Raw genomic sequence first — 21,404 nt, forward strand, 5'->3', positions numbered from 1 at the left:
GCTAGAAGGGCAGCAGCCTCTGTGGAAGGAATCAACATAAGTCAGGGGGTGGTAAGGAAATAAAAATTAAAATGCTTCAACCCCCCAAATTAAATCTAGTTTCTTAATTTCTGAATCAACACCAATACTACTCTAGTATTTGGAGGTATATGATGCAACTTCTCATGGCTTCAAAAAACATTGCAGGAAAAAAGCTACTAATACTTTACTATTCCACTTAGAACACATTGGCCTATTTAACTACAAGTTTTTGCAACCTTAACCACTACTGGGATCTATAATCCCTTAGCAGGTTTCCCACATAAATTTCATGTAGAGGTCAGACTAAGTATTTCTTTTTGCATTTGTAAATTTTCTTGGATCATAAATTAGCCATTTTGTTATTACAAGGATGTTGTAAATATTGTAAATGCAAAGTATTTTGAATCTGGAAAAGGCGATGAATACTCAAGTATCTTTTTTACAATACTTAGTGAAATTACTTTTATACTTCAATAACAACCTGAAACCATTCTTTTAAATAAATATGATCAATCTGTTAGGCAAAATCAAGTAATTCTGTAAAGCACAAAACACAAATTAATAACAACAGGTCCTTCTCTTCATACTAAATATTAAGAATACCTAATTCCAGCATCTGTAATTTTGGTTTCAGTGTTTCAGTTTAACCCTACACGGACAACACATGTCCAGGGCTGCTCTGCACTACTTTAATTGCACTTTTTCCCCAAAATGGGACTGATAGTTAATGTACAAACTGACTCTAGGACAATGAATCACTTTAACCACCCTACATGAAGTCCTGGTTTAACTGAAGTCAGATGTAAAATGTGGTCTAGGACATGGGCACACAAAATTCCCTCCCCTGCTAACATCACCGATGTCAGTGGTGCTGCAGTGGCTCACACTGGTTTGGACCCATTGTTGTGACTGACACAAATGGGACGCCACAATCAAAATCTGGATATAGCAGCTACAGAGCCTGTTTTGCACCTCAGAAACACACAGAAATACATACACTTGATCTCTCTATACAGATGTGCTGAGTGAAACTGGTTTTAGCTACAGGGTTACAAAGAATGTTAAGGGAAAAAAAAAACAAAAGAAAAAAAACAACCTAGAAACTGCACTTAATCCAAAATTAAAATAACTTGGAAAAAATAGCAACTTCTTCCAACTCTGCATGTAATGGCTAAGAAAAACCTTTGAGATAGCTTAGTCACTTCTTTGCAACTTGAAGCTTTTTTCCTTTTATTCCAGGCTTAAACAAAGTTCAGTGGGGCATCAAACTGCCTCAGTTTTAAATTACAGTCTGTACTTTAAAATAGAATGCATGCACCACATGTTCCTGAAGCTAGAGGGTGGGAGTGTTATTCACTGAAAATTGAAGGCTTGTTGAGTCAATAATCTTCTTTCACAGAGTAACAATTTTCAGCTAAAATTTCTTGACCCAAACAAAGGAAAACAAGATCATTCAGTTATTTTACAATGTTGCAGAAAAGAGAAAGGAAAAGTGGGAAAGAGGCACACCAGTTTTATCCTTCTTGATGTAAAAACAGTGGAGAATTTAATTCACAAGTATTACATACTCACATTTCTTTCTTTTTCACGGTTTACCGTACTCCCAAACAGATATTTTCAGGCAGAGACATGAACAACTTCAGGACAGATTTGCTATCATGTACTACACACATCTATCAGCTGGAAATAGCATTTGCCTCTCAAGAATTAAAAAAAAATCAATTTATAGGATTTTTTTTTCTCTTCTTTCTCAAATCACAACCAATACTCTGTATTTTTAAAATAGTACTTAAATTTAGATCAAACTTTGTATTTGCTTACCAGCAAAGAATTTAACAAAGATTACAAAAAAGAGGGTCACTGCACTATCTTCTCCTTTAATATTGGTTTGTCCTTACAAGAAAGGCTACAGTGGTAATTAATATTTACATGATGGTAGTACCCACAACCCTGATCATGATTAGGGCTTACTGGACTAAGCTGTATATAAATGTCACCAGAGTCCCTCGTCCTAGTAGTTTAATCTCTGAGAAAAGAAGAGTTACTTCCTGCTCCCAATCACAGTTGCTCAAGTAATGCTGGGAAGTGTTTTCCTGGTCTATTAAGACTTCACCCATTAAAGGCATTTGTTCAGGGTGTGCTGTTGCTGGAGATGACTTTCCAAGCTACTTCATACTCTAGAAGTAGAACAGAGAATCTGGATTCCCAAACCCTCCCATTTGTTTCCCTCACAGCCTACACCTACTGAGATCCATTTGAAATGATGCAGTTCCATGAGCCAAGTGTATCTAGTTTTGGATTTAGTTCCCTTCTAATTCCCGACAGAGGTCCTCTGAAATCTGATTTAGTACCCACCTTCTACAACAAAAAAGGTGTGTCAACCAGAAGAAAAACTGTCCAGCACTCTAAACATCTTTCAGAGGCTCATTAAAATGAAGCAGAACAGAACTGTGAAGCAGTTAATAAAATCAGGAAGGGATTGCTGATGTGCTGTTTTGCACAGTACCAAGCATAATGAAACAAGACAACTGACATCTTAAAAAAGTTTATCTGTCCAAGAAACAGTATGTATTATTTTGAGCTCTAAAGCTCATACAACTATAGATGTGCAGAATCACAACCAACTTTGTCAGGTCACAGCACTGCATGAGATTCAAGTGGCATTCTACCTCCACTGCTGGCTACTATTTTGTTTTGCATAGGAATTGCTTTGCCTCAATGGAAACACCCAGTGAATAACTGATGTCACAGAATCAATCCATAAACTCTGAATTCTGAACAATCTAGCAGAGTAGTGATTCCCTCAATTCCAGATACAATATTCCCCTTCCAACACTGCATGAACTCGAGAAAGCGCAACATAAACCTAAGTTATAACACTGAAGCTACAATTTCCCTACACAGTTCACACAGATGCAGGTGAGGACCACCACAACCCCACCTTGTCCACAGCCTCCATCCATGCATGCTCATGGGCTTGCATTAAGCACTTTAGGGATGGGAATGGGCAGAAAACTTGCCTTACAAAAAGAACTGAACTGTCGTCTGTCTGTCTGTGGCTCTGTGACAGCTACAGGGCCTGACTGTGAACACTAGAATCTGCTGTGCCACCATGTCTCAGTTGACAGGATGACAGCATCTTAAACCCTTCCAGCAAGATCATACAGTCATTTAGGATATGGCTAAAATCAAAGCTGCTGTGGCCCCCCTGTCTGTCTGCTTTCCCATCACAGATACTGATTTTCATCTCCTTGTCCAAGGTGCCACTGATGCCCATGCAGTTACTCAGTGATTCAGTCAAACACTAGCCAGGAAATAGAGGGAGATTATTTTTCATCTGGTTCAGTTCCCCAAGTCAAATCCACTGGCCTGTCCCAGGAGCAACAGTGGAGGAGACGGGATGGCACAGACAACACGTGGCGGGTTACTCAGCAGGACTGCAGCTGCCCTGGCTTACAACAGCTCAAGATGCCACAGAGCTTTTACCTGTATGTTGCAAAAAAAAAAAAAAAGCCTTAGCAGAAACCTGTCTTTTAAAAGCTTGGCAACCTTGGGCCATTCAACCTCATCGCTCAAAAAAGCACACCTGACACTGGGCAAAAAAGGGCCTTATTAAAACAAAGTAACAGTAAAAACAGTAGCAGCTACCTGAAATTATTTTAATACTCATGCCAACTTAAAAAAATTATATTAATTAATGTTTTCTGCTCCTTATTCTAGCAACACACTCCAATGTGAACATTTATAAATGCACTTATTAAAGACAAAATAAAGGATTAGTCTTCATACACACACAGCCTACTGCTGACACAAGCTCCTTTACTGCAACAACAAATCTGCAGATGCATCCTTTGGAAGCTTTTTCCTGCAAGTCTGCTCCAGCTTTCTCACAATAGAAAAAATGTGTATTTTGCTATTATCCCTTAAGTCTTGATAAATATGTTCTGTAGTAGTTGTTCTCCAGACAATTTCATTCAGGTCTCTCCCCCTTTATTCTTCCACTCTAATAGGGAACAGTTTCTGTTTATGACTTCCTTTCCTTCACAGAGTACCTAACTCCCATGTTTTCTCAAAGGCTTGAGATTTCCTTCTAATTGTGACCCCAACAAAAGTGCTTGGAGCACTATTCTGTGCAACTTTTCATTTGGGCTCTCAGTGACTGCACATGGTCAGAGACCCACAGGTCAAACCCTCCAGATATCAGAGCAGTTAGGAGAAGGAAAGCAAGCATTGTATAGAATCTGACAGGCCATTAGAAGTAGCTAATAAAGCCATATTTTGTTTGTAGCCATTTGTTACCAACCCACATTACAAATTTGTCTGCTTTGAACTTTATGGGAACATTCATGCCAGGACTTTTATATACAATGTGTGAAGGAAACGGAACAACTATTGAGCTGTTTAGCTGTGCTTACTGTGACACAAACCTGCTGAAAAAAATCCCCCAAAGGGTGACACAAGCCAGCATTCAGTGCTGCAGAAAGTGGCCAGCTCCTCTTCGAATCCATCAAAGGGAAATTCTTTTTTTAAAGCCACATCAGAGAAAACCATTCACCATTTAGTATTACATCTCTTTTGTAGTTTTTTGACACTTGTATAAGCTTGCTATATAGCTGCTGTGATTTTACACAATGCCCTTAAGAAATAAAAAGATAACGGGCAAATTGTATAAATACCAGAATACCATGAAACAAGACATAACTAAATTTTATTAAAAGCCTAACACCACTGCTATAATTTCAAGCTTCACTGTACAGATAACTTACTGACTACTACCCTGAAGAACCACATTACCCAAAAACAAGCTTAAGAAGCCATATTGAGTATGCCAAAATAGGAATACTGAACAAGGAACAGTGATCAAGGGTTTTCATAAGCAGTCTAAAACAGAATAAAGAACTCTCCTGCTTCAGGGAAAAACCACCATGTTCAAACCATTACCCCAAATAGAGTTATATTAAAGCTTTTAATGTATGGATCATCAAAAAAACCCTTTGGTGCTGCATACAAAGAGTTGAAGTTGTTTTTAAATTTGAAAAACAAAACAAACAAAAACCCCACACCAACACCAAAATATAGAAGTACAGTATCCTCCATTCCCTTTCACATGAAAACAGCACATTTTTTTGAGTGTATGAAGTGTTCTCAGGTTATACATCAAAGCTTGTCAGTAATTAGGAGTCTCAGTAACAGCATTTGGGACCAACTTAGAGTTTCAGCTCTGTGGCCAAAATGGTTAACATTCACTGTTAATACAACCAGCTTACTCATACCTAGAATAATTATGAGCTACTAAATATACCAAACACTCTGGGACACAGATAATACCCAATACTCTGCTTAAATATCATGATGCTGGAGATAGGACAGAGCATGGATTAAAAGTAGGACAATTTTCTAAGAAAAAACACAGGCAAATTAGCAGAACATTAGCTGATAAATAACTTTACTTCTCTCTACCCTAATAAACACTGTCCATGAAAAACTGGGAGATAAAAAGTCCTTTTTAGTATCCCTGCTTTTTAAACTAGGTGGTTATTGCCAAAACAGTTCAATGTCCACAGGAGCTCCTATTTTTTAAGCTAACTGCCAGCATCCATTTTTGAGAACTGTTCAGACAAACCAGTCGGTTTTAAAAAGGTCTCCTGAAAACTGTCAAATTAATACTAGGTTCAAAGCAAATGGATATCTGTTCTCATACCAGTTTCCATTGCTTTTCCTGAGACTTGCATGTTTCAAATGTCATGTAAAGAATTTGTAGCACATATACTCTCCTAGGCGCCAAAGATGTAACTTTAAAATGCTTTGAAGATGTTTATTGCCCTATTTTTAGGAATTTACAATTGTGCCATGTGCCAGAGGTAATATATACATCATACTACCAGATTTCACAAATAAATGTGATATCTTGATACAGTAAACTTTTCAGAGAGATCTCTCTGCCAACTGCAAATGAATAAATACCCAGTGAACCGTGGGAAATATCTTACATGTTTCTGATACATTATTCCAAGCCAGAGGTCACATAGTTTATATAAAGTTTTCATCATTTAAGCTGAACATATTCAAGTTGGTTTAAATTCATGCTGGTTTATACCAACAAACAAGAAAATCCCCAAACCACAAGGAGCACACAGAGACAAGGCTAAGTACTTTGTCCATTACAAGACCTCCAAAAATGCAAGCAGCTGCAATGTCTTCACAACATATATTCATTTGTGCTGTTAACCCCACAGCGGAATGTGTAGAGCTCAGAAAAGCTGATAAATATTGGTCCAAAATAATCTCCTAATCAAAAATCAACCTAGCCTAAGTATTGCTGCCATTCTTGCTTCTACACTTGTGTAGTAATAGATATTACCAGAATTAACATGTCAAACTCATTACTGATTATCAGGGTTTGGGAACAGACAGCTCTTAGTAACAGTATTCTAAACCAAAATCTACTGAAAACATTTGAAAAAGGACACAGAAAAAAGCCTCCTCCTCACCAGATTGGTTTGTGCAAGAATGGAATTCCTAAAGTTAAAAAATCAATCAATTTCCTCTATGCAAATACACATGTGCAGAAGCACAGAACATGAATGTGCATAAATAGTGCTGTTCTGAACCAGAAGAAGCCTAAGCCGAGTCCACTCACATGCAAGCTATCTGTTCCCATCTTTTTAAAAACAATTTTTCATCAACCTTATTTAGTCTTTCTTCTTTCACTACTTCTCATCTGCTCATCCCAGATGCAATAAACTGGTATGTAAAGTGCTTTCAATTTTAAAATACTGAAACAAACATTATTTTCTTACTGGTAAGCTCGATGGTCTTTCTTGCTGGATTAGATTCAAGTCTTCATGGTTAGGCTTTCCTGGGGCCATAGGGGGTTGAGATCTGGTTCCATAGCCTTCCTGAGACATGTCCTGCAACAACAGTTGTAAAAGAATTATTAACCTGTCTCAGTAATTATAATTAAATCTACATCATGGAAGGGTGAAAATAAAAGAGCTGAGTGCTGATGTTTTTTTTTGATCTGAAGTTTTTACTACTTAAACCTTTCTGATACAAGTATCAAGTCCACACAGGTACCTCTATGACATGTGCTGTTTGTAAAGAAAACCAGGGAGCTGAGATGCATGCCAACAACTAGCAGGGAATCACACCACTGGAACAGGGGAAAACACACTAAACCAAACCACTTAAACAACCCCATTTTACTGTAAATGAGTTAGTAGCAAGCAGAAACATTCATCCTACTCTAAGACGTATTCTCAAGCATTTTGATAGTACTGAGCCAGGTGGAAGACTGGGCTTGAAAACAGGATTGCAATCACGCTGTGTAATCAGACTCCTGTAACAAGCCTGGATTTACCATCAGTACTACTGGCGCAAATTTCAAACCCTGGCCATCAGGTCACAGCACACAGCACAGTCACTGCATCTGCTGGAGGCACATTCTGTTTGAAGGTTAGAGGGCACATGTATTTGATCAAGCATAGCTCCAAAGCTTGTACCAGTAACCTGGGGATTTTCCTCCCTACACAGGCCCAACCAGTTGTAGCTAATGGCCCAGCACCATTAGTAGTAGTAGTTAATGGCCCCCACCCATGCATGGGTGGGATGAGCAATGAAACAACCTCCTGCCCTGCACCCCATCTTCCACCCCCCAGCACAAGCTCGTATCACACACAGAGATACTTGCCCATTGCAAAGCCTTAAATTCAGGCTTCATTTTAGCTTCTATAGCAGCCCCTGCACCAGCTTCTTTAGGGAAAACAACAGAAAGCTCAATACTGACTTCAACATGTATAACTGGCAGGGAAAGTTGAAGAACCAGTTCCTGCTAGAAAAGATATCTCACCTTTTTCTTTGTTTTTAAATGATTTAACTCTCCTCTCCCCTTCCCTAGTTTACTACCAGTTCAGTTTGCTTCAGCCACCCTAAGGCCTTAGATTTTGTGGCATACCTGAAGCAGGCAGGAGCTGCAAGGCACAGAAGGATGGGGCAAGCTGCCCTCTGCCCCACCCCACCATCACCTTGCTGCTGCCTGTGCAGGGCTGCTCGGGCAGCCCAGTGCCCACAGCCACAGCTGCAGCTCATGCACAGACTCCAGAAGGCAGCTGGCTGGCAGAGCAGGAAAGCTTTCTGTCTCTGGTTTTAGCCCAGCTTCTGACAGAGAGAAATTTGTTAACAACTGTACCATTTCCATTCAGCCCCTTCCACCCATTTGGACTCTCACAGATTATTTTAAGGGATGCAGAAAATTCAATGGGGCTAATTAAACAAACCCCAGCAAACCTGATACGATATAAACCCAGCAATAAATGACCCTATCCCTAAGCCTGTGCCAAGTAAAATCAAGAAACACTTAAAAGGCCAGCACTTCAATGTGGTTACCAGCAGAGGGTAACAATTAGGCTTAAGGGTGACAAAGGCTGATGGCTGAATGATTATTATCCCCTGTGACCCCCCGCACTCCCTCCCGCCCAGATTTCCACTTGTCACACAGCTCTCCTGCTGCGCACACCAGCAGGTTCCTGTGGATTAACAGTGAGGTTTAAAATCAACAAATGGCACAAGGCCTCCATTCAGCAGCCTTCACCCCAGTACAAAGGAGTAGAAAGGTGCAGGACAGCTTCACAATAGGCAAACAAATGAGCAAACCTCTGCTTTCCTTTTTATTTAAAAACGCACATGCACACACACACACCTCGCTCATGCACACTGGGGCTGTCACTACACAGGCATTCCCAATAAACCTGGCAACCCCAGATCTCAACTTGCAATTCAGCATTCAATGCTGTTCTTCCTAATTCTTAAAAATTACACCAAATAAAAACCACTTGTCAAAACAACAACGACAACAAAAAACACACAGCTATACCAAGAGTGGTGAAAAAGGATAAATGGGATATTCAGTTTAGGAGATGTCATTGTAGAAACACAATTTTTCCTTTTTCCAAACAGACACTACAGGATTTTGCTGGGAAGCAAAACATGTTTTTAATATTTTGAAAAATCAAGAGGCATTACTTCCTTACGAAGTACCAAGCATGCGTTTTCCCACATGTTTGCAAGATTTTAACCTTGCTTCCTACTGAAATTTCCAGGGAGTCCAGAGCAGGAGAGAGAAGAGACAGCATGCTTTCTCATGAGAAATACTGCAGGTTGAATGGAATTTACTTTTACCTGGGTATTTGAAGACTATATATGAAATGTCTTTCCACACACTGAAAAGCACAATAAAAACCCCAGACGCAACACCCTTTGTCTTTTTAAATGCACTGTTTTCATAGAGCTTTCCTTTCTGTCTGTAGAAAAATCAAATCCATTTGCTGAGTTGTAGGTGAGGTTTGCAAACACACAGACATTTGTGTTTGTTAATGATGCAGACACCTGTGCACTCCAAATGGGACTGAGATTACAAACTCTTTCTTACATTCTCTGTAAAGCTATGTAGATACTCAAATCACTAGAAACTTGGAAAGCAGCTCTTGAGAAATAAAGGATCAGTTTGCTCTCAGTAAGCTGCAGGCTTGGGAATCTCCCAGATGAAATATGCATGGGACTGTGTGTATAATTTTATCTGTTTATACACATGTATTGTCCAATAAAAACAGTCCATTTATATCCTAAACATAATGATTAAATAATAGCATATTTCACTAAGAGGTTGGCTTCATAACCAAAGTAGTGCTTAGTATCATTTTCACTGAAAAACAGAAGAGAGAAAATCCCTACTGTCTTCAGTTCTGCATTTGGAAATTTTGTTAACATACAGCATATTACAGAATAGCGACAACAGATTTTGAGAGAAATAAATAAGAAATAAGGACAGAAGTATTAGAGTAAATTGTCTGTCACGGAGGAAATGCATGGAATTGGCAATTCTCACAGCTTTGAAAGGTCATTTATCTTCCTAGCATCTAGGAATGGATTTATCGGGCACTGAAGAGAGGGAACATAAGGGGAAGAGAAACATGTTACCACGTGTTGAGCTACAGTCATGGCTGAGGAATTCCCCATTGATACTGGGGCTCAGTCTTCTCCTGGGATTCCTGACCTTTTTTTTTGTTTGACTCCCAGTATTTCATCCATCATTGACATCAGCTTTCAAAATAAAGCTTATGACTTTTTATGAATCACAGAAAATCCTTCCTCCCATAGATGAGCATGTGTGTTAGACAGAAACCCAGGCTTTTATAAACAGAAGGCTACAAGTTTCCACTCAGAACTTCCCAACTTGGCACAAACCCAATCATATCATAGCTGTTGCAGCACAAACTGTCAACAAAGTTGTAAAATAACTAAAGTCAGGGTTTACCCCATCAGATTTTAGAAAAGCACAAGGACAAATAATCAACAAGTCATAAACATATACTCAAAATAGCTGAGGTTAAGACTTTTTTAGACTTTTAAAAACACATTTATGATTAAAATAGGTAGACAAAAAAAGGACTAGACAGAGTCTAATGCCTATATATTGGGTAAGCTGTTCAGAAATTGATCCATAAACAATTATTATATTTGGGAAGCAATAATAACAACAATCAACTGCTTATAATTCACAGAGCCTGGACTAGTTATTCATCTCCTATTTACATACACTTTCAGCTTTTTCTGCAAATTGAGGTATATGGAGCTCAAGATTTGTGTAGTCTAAGGAGTAAGGGAGGAAATGGGATATTTTCATCCCTCTTGTTCTCTGTTACTGTATTCATCTTATAGACTTTCCAAGTCTCTAATTCTGGTGTGGGATTTCACTACCACAGAGGTTTAAAGTGACAGAGTGAGCCTAAATACTGGCCTGCAATAAAGTCAAAGGCTCCTTGTTCCTGCCTCCCACAAGTCTTGCAGCTGGACACACATCCCTTAGTTTGTATTAGTGGTCTTTATTAGACCACTTTGTTAGATGGTGCAACTTAAAACTTGCCAGGTAAGTAACCCCTTCCCCTTCAGCTTTATCATGGCTTACTGAGCTGAGCTGGCCTTGGGAAGGGTTGGGTGAGCAAGAGAGGAAGGAAACTTCCCTTCTTTGGCAGCAGCCAGCCATGAGCCTGGCTTCACACTTGCAGGAGTCAATTACACTGCAACCACTTTGGAGCAGGCCACTGCCAGACAGTTTTTTCCCTTTTTCCCCTTACCATGTGCAGTGGTAATTACTGTCATGCTTTCATTCTCTAGCTGGATGTAGCCTAAGACAAGCAAGCCGGTCCACATGCATGAGTTCTCTGCAAATCTGAATGAATATAGCACCAAAAATGATTGAAACCATGTAGATGCAATGCACATTTGTTTTAAGTTTTGCCGAAGAAGATTAGATCTAATTATTAAATACTTTAAATTATTTTTAATGGAAAATGAAAGCATAGTGAAAATATTAATGTTTGCGGGAAAACCACATTTAAAGGAGGGTTGGGTGAGAAATGTCATTCAGGCTTCATTCACTTCTATTGCAGTGAGTTTCAGAGGGATAACATGACCACCCAGGAAGATAAGTACCATTATGGTTAAACAGAAAGAAGATAATTTATTTAAAATAATATGCTAGAATTCAATCTGAAAAAAACTCATTAAAAAGTATTTTAGCCCATGTTCTTGATTCAGTGGGTTAATCTTAAGAACACTTCAAGTGTGAGAGCAGCAAATTCTATAGCAATGTGACAACAAGCAAAACTGAAAACAAATGTTAATTCTTTTTTTTTTTTTTTTTGCCTCAGACTACTTGAGAATGGAAATCAGAACCCAGTAGAGCAGCCAAGAGAAGTGGACAGCCCTACAGTACAAGAGCATTTTGCTCATCTCTGAAGGAATACCACTGAACAGAAAGAAGCCAAGTGATATGTTAGGAGCTATGCTAGAAGGATATGCCTTGTTACCAGTCAGCCAAGCATCTGTTCATTCTGTGTATACAAGTATGTATCAACACATCTCCCCTATTTCTACCTTTTGCACTAACAGACTACAATAAAGAAAAAATTACTTACCAGAATGGTGACATACCCCTAAACAGCCAACTTCCAGCCCAACCCTAATACCTAACATGTAAGCTCCCAAGTTGTATATTCTCTAGTAGCACAAAACTGACAACAAAAGCCAGCCAACCTGCTAGAGGAATATTGTAGGTAAGGCTGCACTCATTAAAAATGCTATCCCCAAGGGCACAGGCAACATTGAGTCTCATGCAAGCAGCCCTGTGGGGAAGGATCCACTAAGGACAAAAGAGCAGAGACGTTTACTTGAATCCAGGCCAGATGGTCTACAAAAGTCTTGCAGGATGTATATGAACTCTTGCAGAAGTTCTTGGGTCAAGAAGAAATACATACATACATATCTTGAATTTTATGAATCAGAAATGGGGAAGGAAAAAATGAAACAGAAGCCTACAAAGCCTTAAAGAAAATTGCTATCTTGCAGCTGGAGAGCACTGTGCACAAACCAGCAAGCAAGTCTCTTGCTGCACAGGAGGAACGGGTGATTGCTGGGAAAAAAAAAAAAAGTTTTGTTGGTCCTAGCACTTGTTACACCAACAAAAAAGAAGAGCATGCTAACCACCGGAGGTGGATTACCAATGCAGTCTGGTAATCCTCTTAAACACGCGAGTCTGTGTTTACGTGATGAACTGAATAAACCCTGTTCAAAACTGGAATACGTAAATCACTTCAAGCCAACCCTCTCCCACCACCACGGAAAGCTGAATGGAGACAAGGAAAGCAGCAGTCCTGAAGACCGGCAACCAGGAGCTTGGCATCTCCTGCAACACACTGACACTTTTGCTGACTGCTACATCAGTGGGACCAGCAAGCAGCAACTTTCAGGTTGTTATCATTTGCCCACAGTCAAGCCAGGGTTGTAACATGCCCTCAGAAACAATGATACTCTGCCTCACCAAGTTAACTTCGGTCTTCAACATCTTTACAGGTACTAAAGGGAATCAACAACTTGAGAAAATTGCCAAAGCAAAATAGCCCCTTCCTTTTTGAAGAGGAGAGATTAATCCAGAAATCATAACCTATCTGTAAAAGAAAAATCCTACCATGTACATGGAGATATTTGGGAAACCTGCCAGTTTGCATGCCTCAAGTGCTGACCAGTCATTGTCCGTAAGACACCTCATCACCTTCAATGTTATTAATACTGTCCCTTCTAAGGTATCTGCAGTTTCTTTCTAAAACTTGCTATATCCTAGACATCCTTTGTTAGGCTGCTTAAAAAAAATATTTACAATCATAACGTAATTTTCTCCCTTTATGACCCCAGTTATCATGAAATGACATCTAAGTTAAGTCATAAGACACTGCAGAGGGAAGAAAAAAAAACACTATGCAGCAGTTGATGCAAAAGATACTTAGGTAAGCAAATACATTATGGAGGGTCAGCTCATCAGAATTCTCCAGAAGTTATTAGCAAGTCAGACTACCTATCAAAGGCTTTTTGCTGTAGAATACACTGAAAACATTTTAAGCACAGACAGGGTCAAAAAAACCTCTCCACATCTTACAGGAAGATTTTTTGTTTGGACAACACAGCTTCTAGTCACATATTAAGTAACCTGAGCCAACCAACAAGCCAGAAGGGTCTTTCTTCCTCAACGCTCTAGACCATTTTCACATGTGTCTTGCTATAGGGCCTCCAGGAGCCACATTAAGCAAGTGATGCAAGAACAGCTCCAAGATGAAATCATTCTCAGAAACCCTTATCTTGCTTTTCTCTTTTGCCACTATTGCATTCCATGGATCACAGAGCATATCAATAGTGGATTTAATCAGAAACAAGACATTTCTTCTCGTTTTCCTCTCTCATACTTGTAACATGCCACAAGAAAAATAGGCCAGTTTGATGTTTGTATTAAAATGTGACTGTTGCACACCGCACTACCTGATAAACAGTTGTCAGCTCTTCATTTACAGGCAAAAAAGGTAGGATTTTGTTCTACAGATCTAAAGTTCCAGTTTATTTATAAAGAGATGAGAGAGAGTCAAAAGAAGTAAACTGAGAAATGTAACTTGGAAATGAGGGGTAAAAAATGATCATTTTATTTCCATGCATTTTCCCATGTTTACAGAGCTTTTTGGATTTTTCCTAAAAAACCCACAAGGCTTGACAGTCCAACCACGCTTTCATTTTCTACACCCCCTCCTTCCTCTCCCTGCCATTTTTTCACTGACAAAGCTATATTTAAAACAAAACAGAACAAAAAAAGTTGTTTTAAAAAGAGGCCTGGCTGGTTTTGCATGTCCTATTCTTTACAGTCACTTGGGACAGACTGCTATGTTAATGTGATGACTTACAGATTTTGTGCCATCCAGCATCCTGTCCTGCCACACTAGTCCTTCCTAAAACTCCAGAATCGCTTCACCAGACCTGAGACATGAAGCTGCGCTGAGAAACAGCTCTGCACCCCAAAGAACAGCTAAACCCAGCAAAAGGTGGGAGAGGGGCAGGATTTAAAACCTGCCATTTCTTTCAACTCAGCTGCTGCAGAAGCAGAGAGCTGGGGGGCTCTGTGCCCCAGAGGGCAGCAGCCTGCCCCAGACTGCCTGCTGCTGCCGAGGAAGCTCTCCCAAGCATACGGCTCGCTGGCAGAAATGAGGTCAGAGCACTGCCCGCAGCTTACAGCAGAGCTGAAAGCCTGAAGCCAGCTTACAGAATAAAGAGAAAAGCTGCACCAAGAGCAGCTGCTACCTCTAGGCTAATCGAGCTAGGTACCCAAGGATGAGACTTCCTCACTCAAGACTGGGAAACGTTACTTCAGTGTTTTCTTAGGGGCACGTCTGTGTCTGTGCTTTGAGGTAGAAGCCAGGACTTCATCTAAAGGCTCATGAAACCCTGCAAATCGGTGAGGAAGGGCTGCAAAATATCACTGGGGTTACATTTAAAAAAAATCAGAATAGAGAGGTTTGCTTCCTAGCCCCTGTCCCTCATACATAAAGCTATATTGTATAAGAGACAATTTATATCACAGTCCAGTGACACCTGCTAACTTACCCTCTAATACTCCACCACAGACAGCCCTTAAATAAAAACTGAAAGGAGATTTACCTACTATTTTATCAACAGTACAATCGTAGGAGAAGGAACTGAAGCTCAGATGCAAACAAGACTGAAATAAACTTGGTAAAGAAGGTATTCTCAACTGATCTCTACTGTTTTGGTTAACTTTGGCTTTCAGTAAGTGAAAGCGCTGGTGTGCTACATTTGGGGCTGGCTACTGGAAGCACAAAATTAGCTGCATTACCATCCTCCCTTTCTCTGCAGTCTGTGAAGACACAGAGTATCTGTGCAAAAATCTTCAAATCCAGCCCACCACACAAAGCATTATCTTAGTCCAAGGAGTGGGAAAAGAACTGAAATTTCGAAAAGGAAGCACCCACCAGTAGAAGAAATTCAATGGACTGCACAATACAACAGTGCAAACCAACAGCAGTAAACTATTTCTTTATTTTTTTGAGATAGAAAAGTCTTCACCACCATCACCACAACCACAATTTCTCAAAAGAAAATATTCCCAGCTGGGCTGCTGCTGGGAGTGGCAGGAGGAGGGGGTGAGAGGGTGGTGGACAAATGAAAGAAGTGGTGAAAACTTAAAACTCTGAGACCAGACCACTGACTACTCTTTAATATAGAAATGGAAAAAGAGTGATGTTCATTAAAAGTTGGTAAACGATTACTAGGTAATAAAGCAACAATGATCCTTTCTTTTTTGTGAGAGTGAAGGAGAACCATCTTCATGAATTCTATAGGCAGAGACCCAAATACCAGACGGGTTATAGCTGGTTATTTAGCTTTCTACCTACAAACATGGATGTGGAAGATAGCTTCTTGGCAGTCAGGGATAAACATGAGGAAGACACAAAAGAGAGAGGCTGTGTTCTTCCAGAGCTTGATTTATTGAGGGACAGCTCACCAAGACCAACAGTTGTTCTCCTATCTTCCGCAACATAAACACCAAGTAGTTTTGTCAACATGTAAAGGTAAACTTGTTTTTTAAGTGGTATCTTATTTATTTTGATTTTCTATTTCATTCTTTGTTGTACATATCTGATTGCAACAACTAAAACACTCTGTAACAATTCAGCTGCATGCTCCAAAATCTATTTGAAATCCTACTACAGTACTGGAAAGGATAATGAATGCATATGAAATGTATGCTGGTCAATATTCAGATAATACATTGTCTCAACAACAAAATCCCAATGCAAAATACAGAAAATAAAACTAAATATATGTATATGGAACAGCTTCAATTATTAAAGAAAATGCATGCAGCCAACAAAATACAGTGCTAGATTTTATACCACGAATATTAACAAACTTATTTTCCCTACCTATGAGGAAAATAATGTGTATTAATTTAAAGGCCATAAGAGAATATTGCTATATTGCAACTGGCCATGAGGTGCAATTTACAAGACCACTGAAATTTGGAATATATACTGCTCATATAGAACTAAAAAACCAAACCAACCAACCAAACAGAACAAATAGTAAAAAAATACCCCAACCACTTAGATTTATTAGTAGTTTTTAGACTTTACAACATGAGCACTTAATTCAGAATGCTATTCTATTTACAGTTTAGAATTTTTCTCAGAACAGCATTTGTGCCTTTATATTCTAAAATATTTGCCTACATAACTTTTGTCAAGGAACAGCCATTAGATTAGTGGGTCATAAAATAAATGACAATTACATGATCAGGTATCTTCTGATAAACTGATAAATTCTGTTTAACTTACATGGATAAAATTTTTTCTGGGATATTAATTTAGCTCTCAGAATAACATTAAAAGAAAACCCTCCCTGAATAGTAAGAAGAGTGGTAATGGTAGCAACAATAGTTATGATCACTAATCTCCTATAACAAAATAGTTTTTATCAGCCTGCATTCCAGTAGTTTTACTATCACGTTAATTAATTGACTCCTATGCTAATGTCTAAATGCCAAGCAATTAATGGCACTGAACTATAGATGGCTTTTCTTTGCTCTTGTAGAGTTATTTTATAAAGCAAATGCAATTCTGTCACTTCGCTGATTTAATGCAGGCTTTGTGAGGTTAATATTCCAAAGCAATTGCAAAATAAAGAACTGCTTTAATTAACCTTCTGTGATTTAAATACTGGGAGAAATCAGAACTCAGAAACTTTAAATAATATCATCATCATAACAACAATACTTTGTGGATCCAAGCCAAACCACTGATTTGAGAACTTTAAGAAATACATTTGGACACGTGCATCTTACTGTGTTTCTAAACTCATTAAAAGGACCTTTCTCTAAGCATAGCATACTAAATCCATGATAGATTTTACATAGTTTTTGTAGTTGAGCTGAAAACCGTTTCCTTTTAAGATTATTTACTTATAAATACTGAAGTTTTCAGTTAGAACAAATGATTCAGCACCCCTGCTTTTTGCACTAGAATACTTTGTGAAGATTTTTTTATGAACATAAGACACTGCTCACTAAATCTACAAACTGATTCCACATAAGTAAGTGACCACTTAAAATTAAAGCAGCAAAACAGGACTTCGCTTTTCCTAGGAGATTAAGTTTTCTCTCTTTTCAATTTATCTGAAGGGAGGCTTTTATTGCCAGAGCTTCTTTATCATATTGTATGCTAACTTCATTTTAGAACACGAAAAAAATCAAGACTCAGGCCTTTCAGTATTGCATAACTTTCAAGCACAAAAGCTGCAGTATATCTGCCAGGGTCAGAATGATACAAAAACACAGGAATAAAAATTAAAAACCAGCAGGATACAGATGAACATGAACATTCCTGCCAAACAGGTTTGCAACGTGTGCTGACCTATCTCCTCTGACTATCCTGCCAGGTATCACCAAACCCCCATCAGCAGCAGATACCTGAAGAGGTGCACTTGCTGGTTTCTCAGGAAAAGAAAGCTGACCTCAGAATTCCTCCTTCAAATGGAAAAGCCTGCTTTCAGCAGAAAACCATTAAGAGATGAAAACAGCAAAAGAACATAAATACTGAGAAAATGTTTAACTACAATGAGGGAACTTGAAACTGAAGGTGCTGTTCAGTTGTTGAGACAACTCAGAGGCAAACAAATTCTTTCACTGACAGTCCTTTGGAAGATTATAAAACAGAAGTATAAACAAGCTTGCTACATTTTATACATGAACAGTAGTACCACTTTGCAAGATAAAGTACTTCTCCTTTCCCAGTAGTACCACTTAACAAATCCAAGTTACTACAAAGACAGTACATGTAAGGAGCAGTCATACATGCTAACTTTAACAGCTTCAGGCCTAACAGACTGGAGTTGGATTTTTATTTGCATAAATTGATCATAATCTCTGTAAACACTCTCTTTAAAATAACAGGGCCAAGAAAGTCTTCCCTAAATCTGAATTTTTGGGTTTGGTCAACAAGCCTTCAGCAAAAACAAGCCTGCGCTGCTGCTACTGCTGCTCTGTGCTATGCCCTCAATTTTGTGTTTGTGCTCAGGTGTGAGTTTACAGACAATCATACTTTCTTCTTCTGCCTGACTCTATTCCTTCTAGCTACTTAGCTCTGGAAGATCATTCTCCAAGTCTGACAAGGCAGCACTTTATAATCTTATACATACAGAGAGAAATACTGAGGGAAAAAAGACAGAGGTTTGACACATTTCCTGGAATGATATAAGCAATGATGAGCAAACAGATCAGTCCCCAAATGGACAATAATCAGCCATTCCCACTGCTGGGAGAAGACACAGCACAGGAGTCAGTTTCACTGAACTCCTGAGCTGAGCTAAGTACCCTCCACCAGAAAAACAGCCTTATGCTGAACACTTATTTGCTATCATAGCAGCATCATGATTATGAAATAAGACTTTACAAAAGCAGAGATCGAACTGGCAAAGATTTCAATCAGTTAAGTACTCATTGAATCTACAAGGGTTCAAACCCCTCTTGTCCTTCCTGAAAATATCATGTGTTTCAGAAAGGCTCAAAAAGGATGAATCAGTTTAATGCACAAGTTCAATACGGTTTCTAAGTATTTCAACAGTTCTTTAATCACTTCAGTGCTCAGCAGGTGCTGGTCACTGGTGGCTTGACTAGAAGAAGTTGTGGTGTGTGAGTTCAGAAGCCATTTGCTGAAAGCCTGCTCCCTTTCCCTGCTCTCCCCAAGGCCAGTCAAGCTTTACTACAGATGCAAGAAGCCAATATTGCACTCTGCCTTTTGGTATCTATCTGACCTCTCTGAAGCACATTGGCAACAGGAAGTTCAGTGTACCAAAACTGATACCTTCATACAAAGAAGTACTATTGGTGTTCCTTGTCTCTCATTTCAGCTTCCCCCATAAGGGAGGCTGAAATGGCTGGCAAAGTGTATATTTATATATATATATATATATATATATGTATAAGTTCTGTATGAGCTCTTAGTGTCATGAGCCTGGGACTAAATGTTTTACAGGAATTACTTCACCATGGTACCTCTTCACTCTGGAGAGAATATAATTGCTCCAAGGCTAAAAACAAGTCCAGCATTTCAGAATGGAGTGAGTGTACACTGAGCACTTGGCATCTCTGTTGTTGAGATGACAAAAGGCAAGAAGGATTTATGGTACACAACAAGCAGTGGTGTCAGCCACTGCTGCTGACAGCAGGTAACTATCTCTTCTAAACATTAAATTTGATTATGAGTTCCCATATAACTGTAATAGCCAACTTCCACAAAGAATACTTTCCTATATGCCTGGCAGCAAATGTCAGATTAACATACAAGCTTGTTCTTTCCCAGATTTCCTGTGGTTCATAACCCAACAAATTTTAAGTGCAACCACTCAACTAGTGGTAGAATGATTACAGACAGCAAGGTTTAAAAAGGACAGAAGGATAAATTCTTTTTTATTATGACTTTTAAGACATGCGCAGCTGTATGGTAGTCCTTAAATAAATTTAAATTTAAGTCTGAAGGATGTGACACTAAACTACTGTACAGTTGACTGCTAATTCTGTGCCAAAGTCTAATAGCTTAAGAGTGAAGATTTTACTTTAAAGAGTAACTGCATTGAGTGAGTCCAATTTGGACTCACTGAGGACTGTCTGTATTACTTACTAGTGAATTTGATATTTGCATGTATGACAGTTATTCCTATTATTACAATACTATTTTTGTACAGTGTTACACCCCAAAACAGCTTGACAACATTAATTAACGTGTTGCTTATTATACTGTTTAAAGAACTTTAGCAGCTCACATTGAATTTAAAAACAATACTTCATCTTCACTGTACCAAAATCACTTTAATAATTTGGTGCATTTTGCCACAATACAATTTGTTCTATTTTCATGACAGTCATACAGATTGGACATGAAAACAGATTAATTAGTTTCACATTTTGTTCACATTTTCAAAGACTGTTTCAAATCAGGAAATGTTTTATCTGTTCTACCTTGCACTGACTCAACACTAGAAACAGATGTCTGCGAAAGAACTTTCTCATCATCATCTCAGGCTTAAAACTGAGACTAATTCCAACTACTGATCCCAGTTAAGGGAAACATGGAGAAGTTCCTTATGGAAGCATCAGTGGCCTCCAACCCTCTGCCTGGAGAGACTGACCAAGGTATCACCAGAGATGCTTCCCACCTTCTCATGTACACTGCCTTCCTGCTTCAGATGCCTTTCTACTTGGGACTACTAAAACAAGTCACAAATTCCTACTGGCCCAAACTGCATTTGTCCCCTGGCCAAGTCTCAGGGAAAAAAAAACCCACCAGTCAGTCTTGCTCTTTATTTGTTCTCTACAGGTTGTGTTGGGAAAAAATCTCACCAAGATCAGTAGGTAAGGTATATTATTCTAGGGGGTAAACAAGGTTTTGGCCATCTTTTAGAACACATAAATAAAACCTGTGAGACAGTGAGAGAGTGCTGCTTGTTTGCTTGTTTATAAAACATTTTCTCCTTTTAAGTAAAAGCAGACTAAAGAGTGGGCCTGAACTACTTAGAAAAACCCATAGTAACCACAACAAATGATGTACAAACACACACAAACTCTTCGTGCACACAGTTAACCAGAATGACCAATGCCCCAGAAAAGGGCACATGTATGCCCCACCTCAGGGACCTGCTACACTTTTTTCCCATTTAATCTTATACCCATATGTATGAAAAGGGATCAGCATTCTATTCTGGAAACTTGCAAGCAGAGAGCTTCCAGGAAGGTGTAAAACAAAAGATGACTTCATTCAGGGTAACAGCAGGAGGTATAGAACAAAATCACTATTTTTGTTTAACTAAGAGTGAGACCATAAGTATTTTGCAGATCCATTTCATCTGTCAAAAACTGATAGAGTCCCAATTCATAAAATAACACAATAAAGCTCAAAGGCACAATTCTATCTCAATACATATGAACACATGCTACATAA

General features: G+C 38.9%; 1 protein-coding gene across 4 annotated transcripts in view; it reads right to left on the bottom strand.

Annotated features, from left to right (window-relative positions):
• ARID1B (AT-rich interaction domain 1B) overlaps window positions 1-21,404 on the bottom strand; it is a 324,781-nt gene that overhangs the window by 218,075 nt on the left and 85,302 nt on the right. For all 4 annotated transcript variants that reach the window (XM_071434924.1, XM_071434914.1, XM_071434939.1 and 1 more), the window contains exon 4: window positions 6,822-6,932. In XM_071434924.1, the coding sequence (XP_071291025.1) occupies window positions 6,822-6,932 (111 nt within the window). The remainder of the gene's footprint in view (window positions 1-6,821; window positions 6,933-21,404) is intronic.

The sequence above is a fragment of the Agelaius tricolor genome, unplaced genomic scaffold (genome assembly GCF_023055355.1).
Source record: "Agelaius tricolor isolate 1412-34295 unplaced genomic scaffold, bAgeTri1.0.p SCAF_1, whole genome shotgun sequence".
Classification (NCBI taxonomy): Eukaryota; Metazoa; Chordata; class Aves; order Passeriformes; family Icteridae; genus Agelaius; species Agelaius tricolor.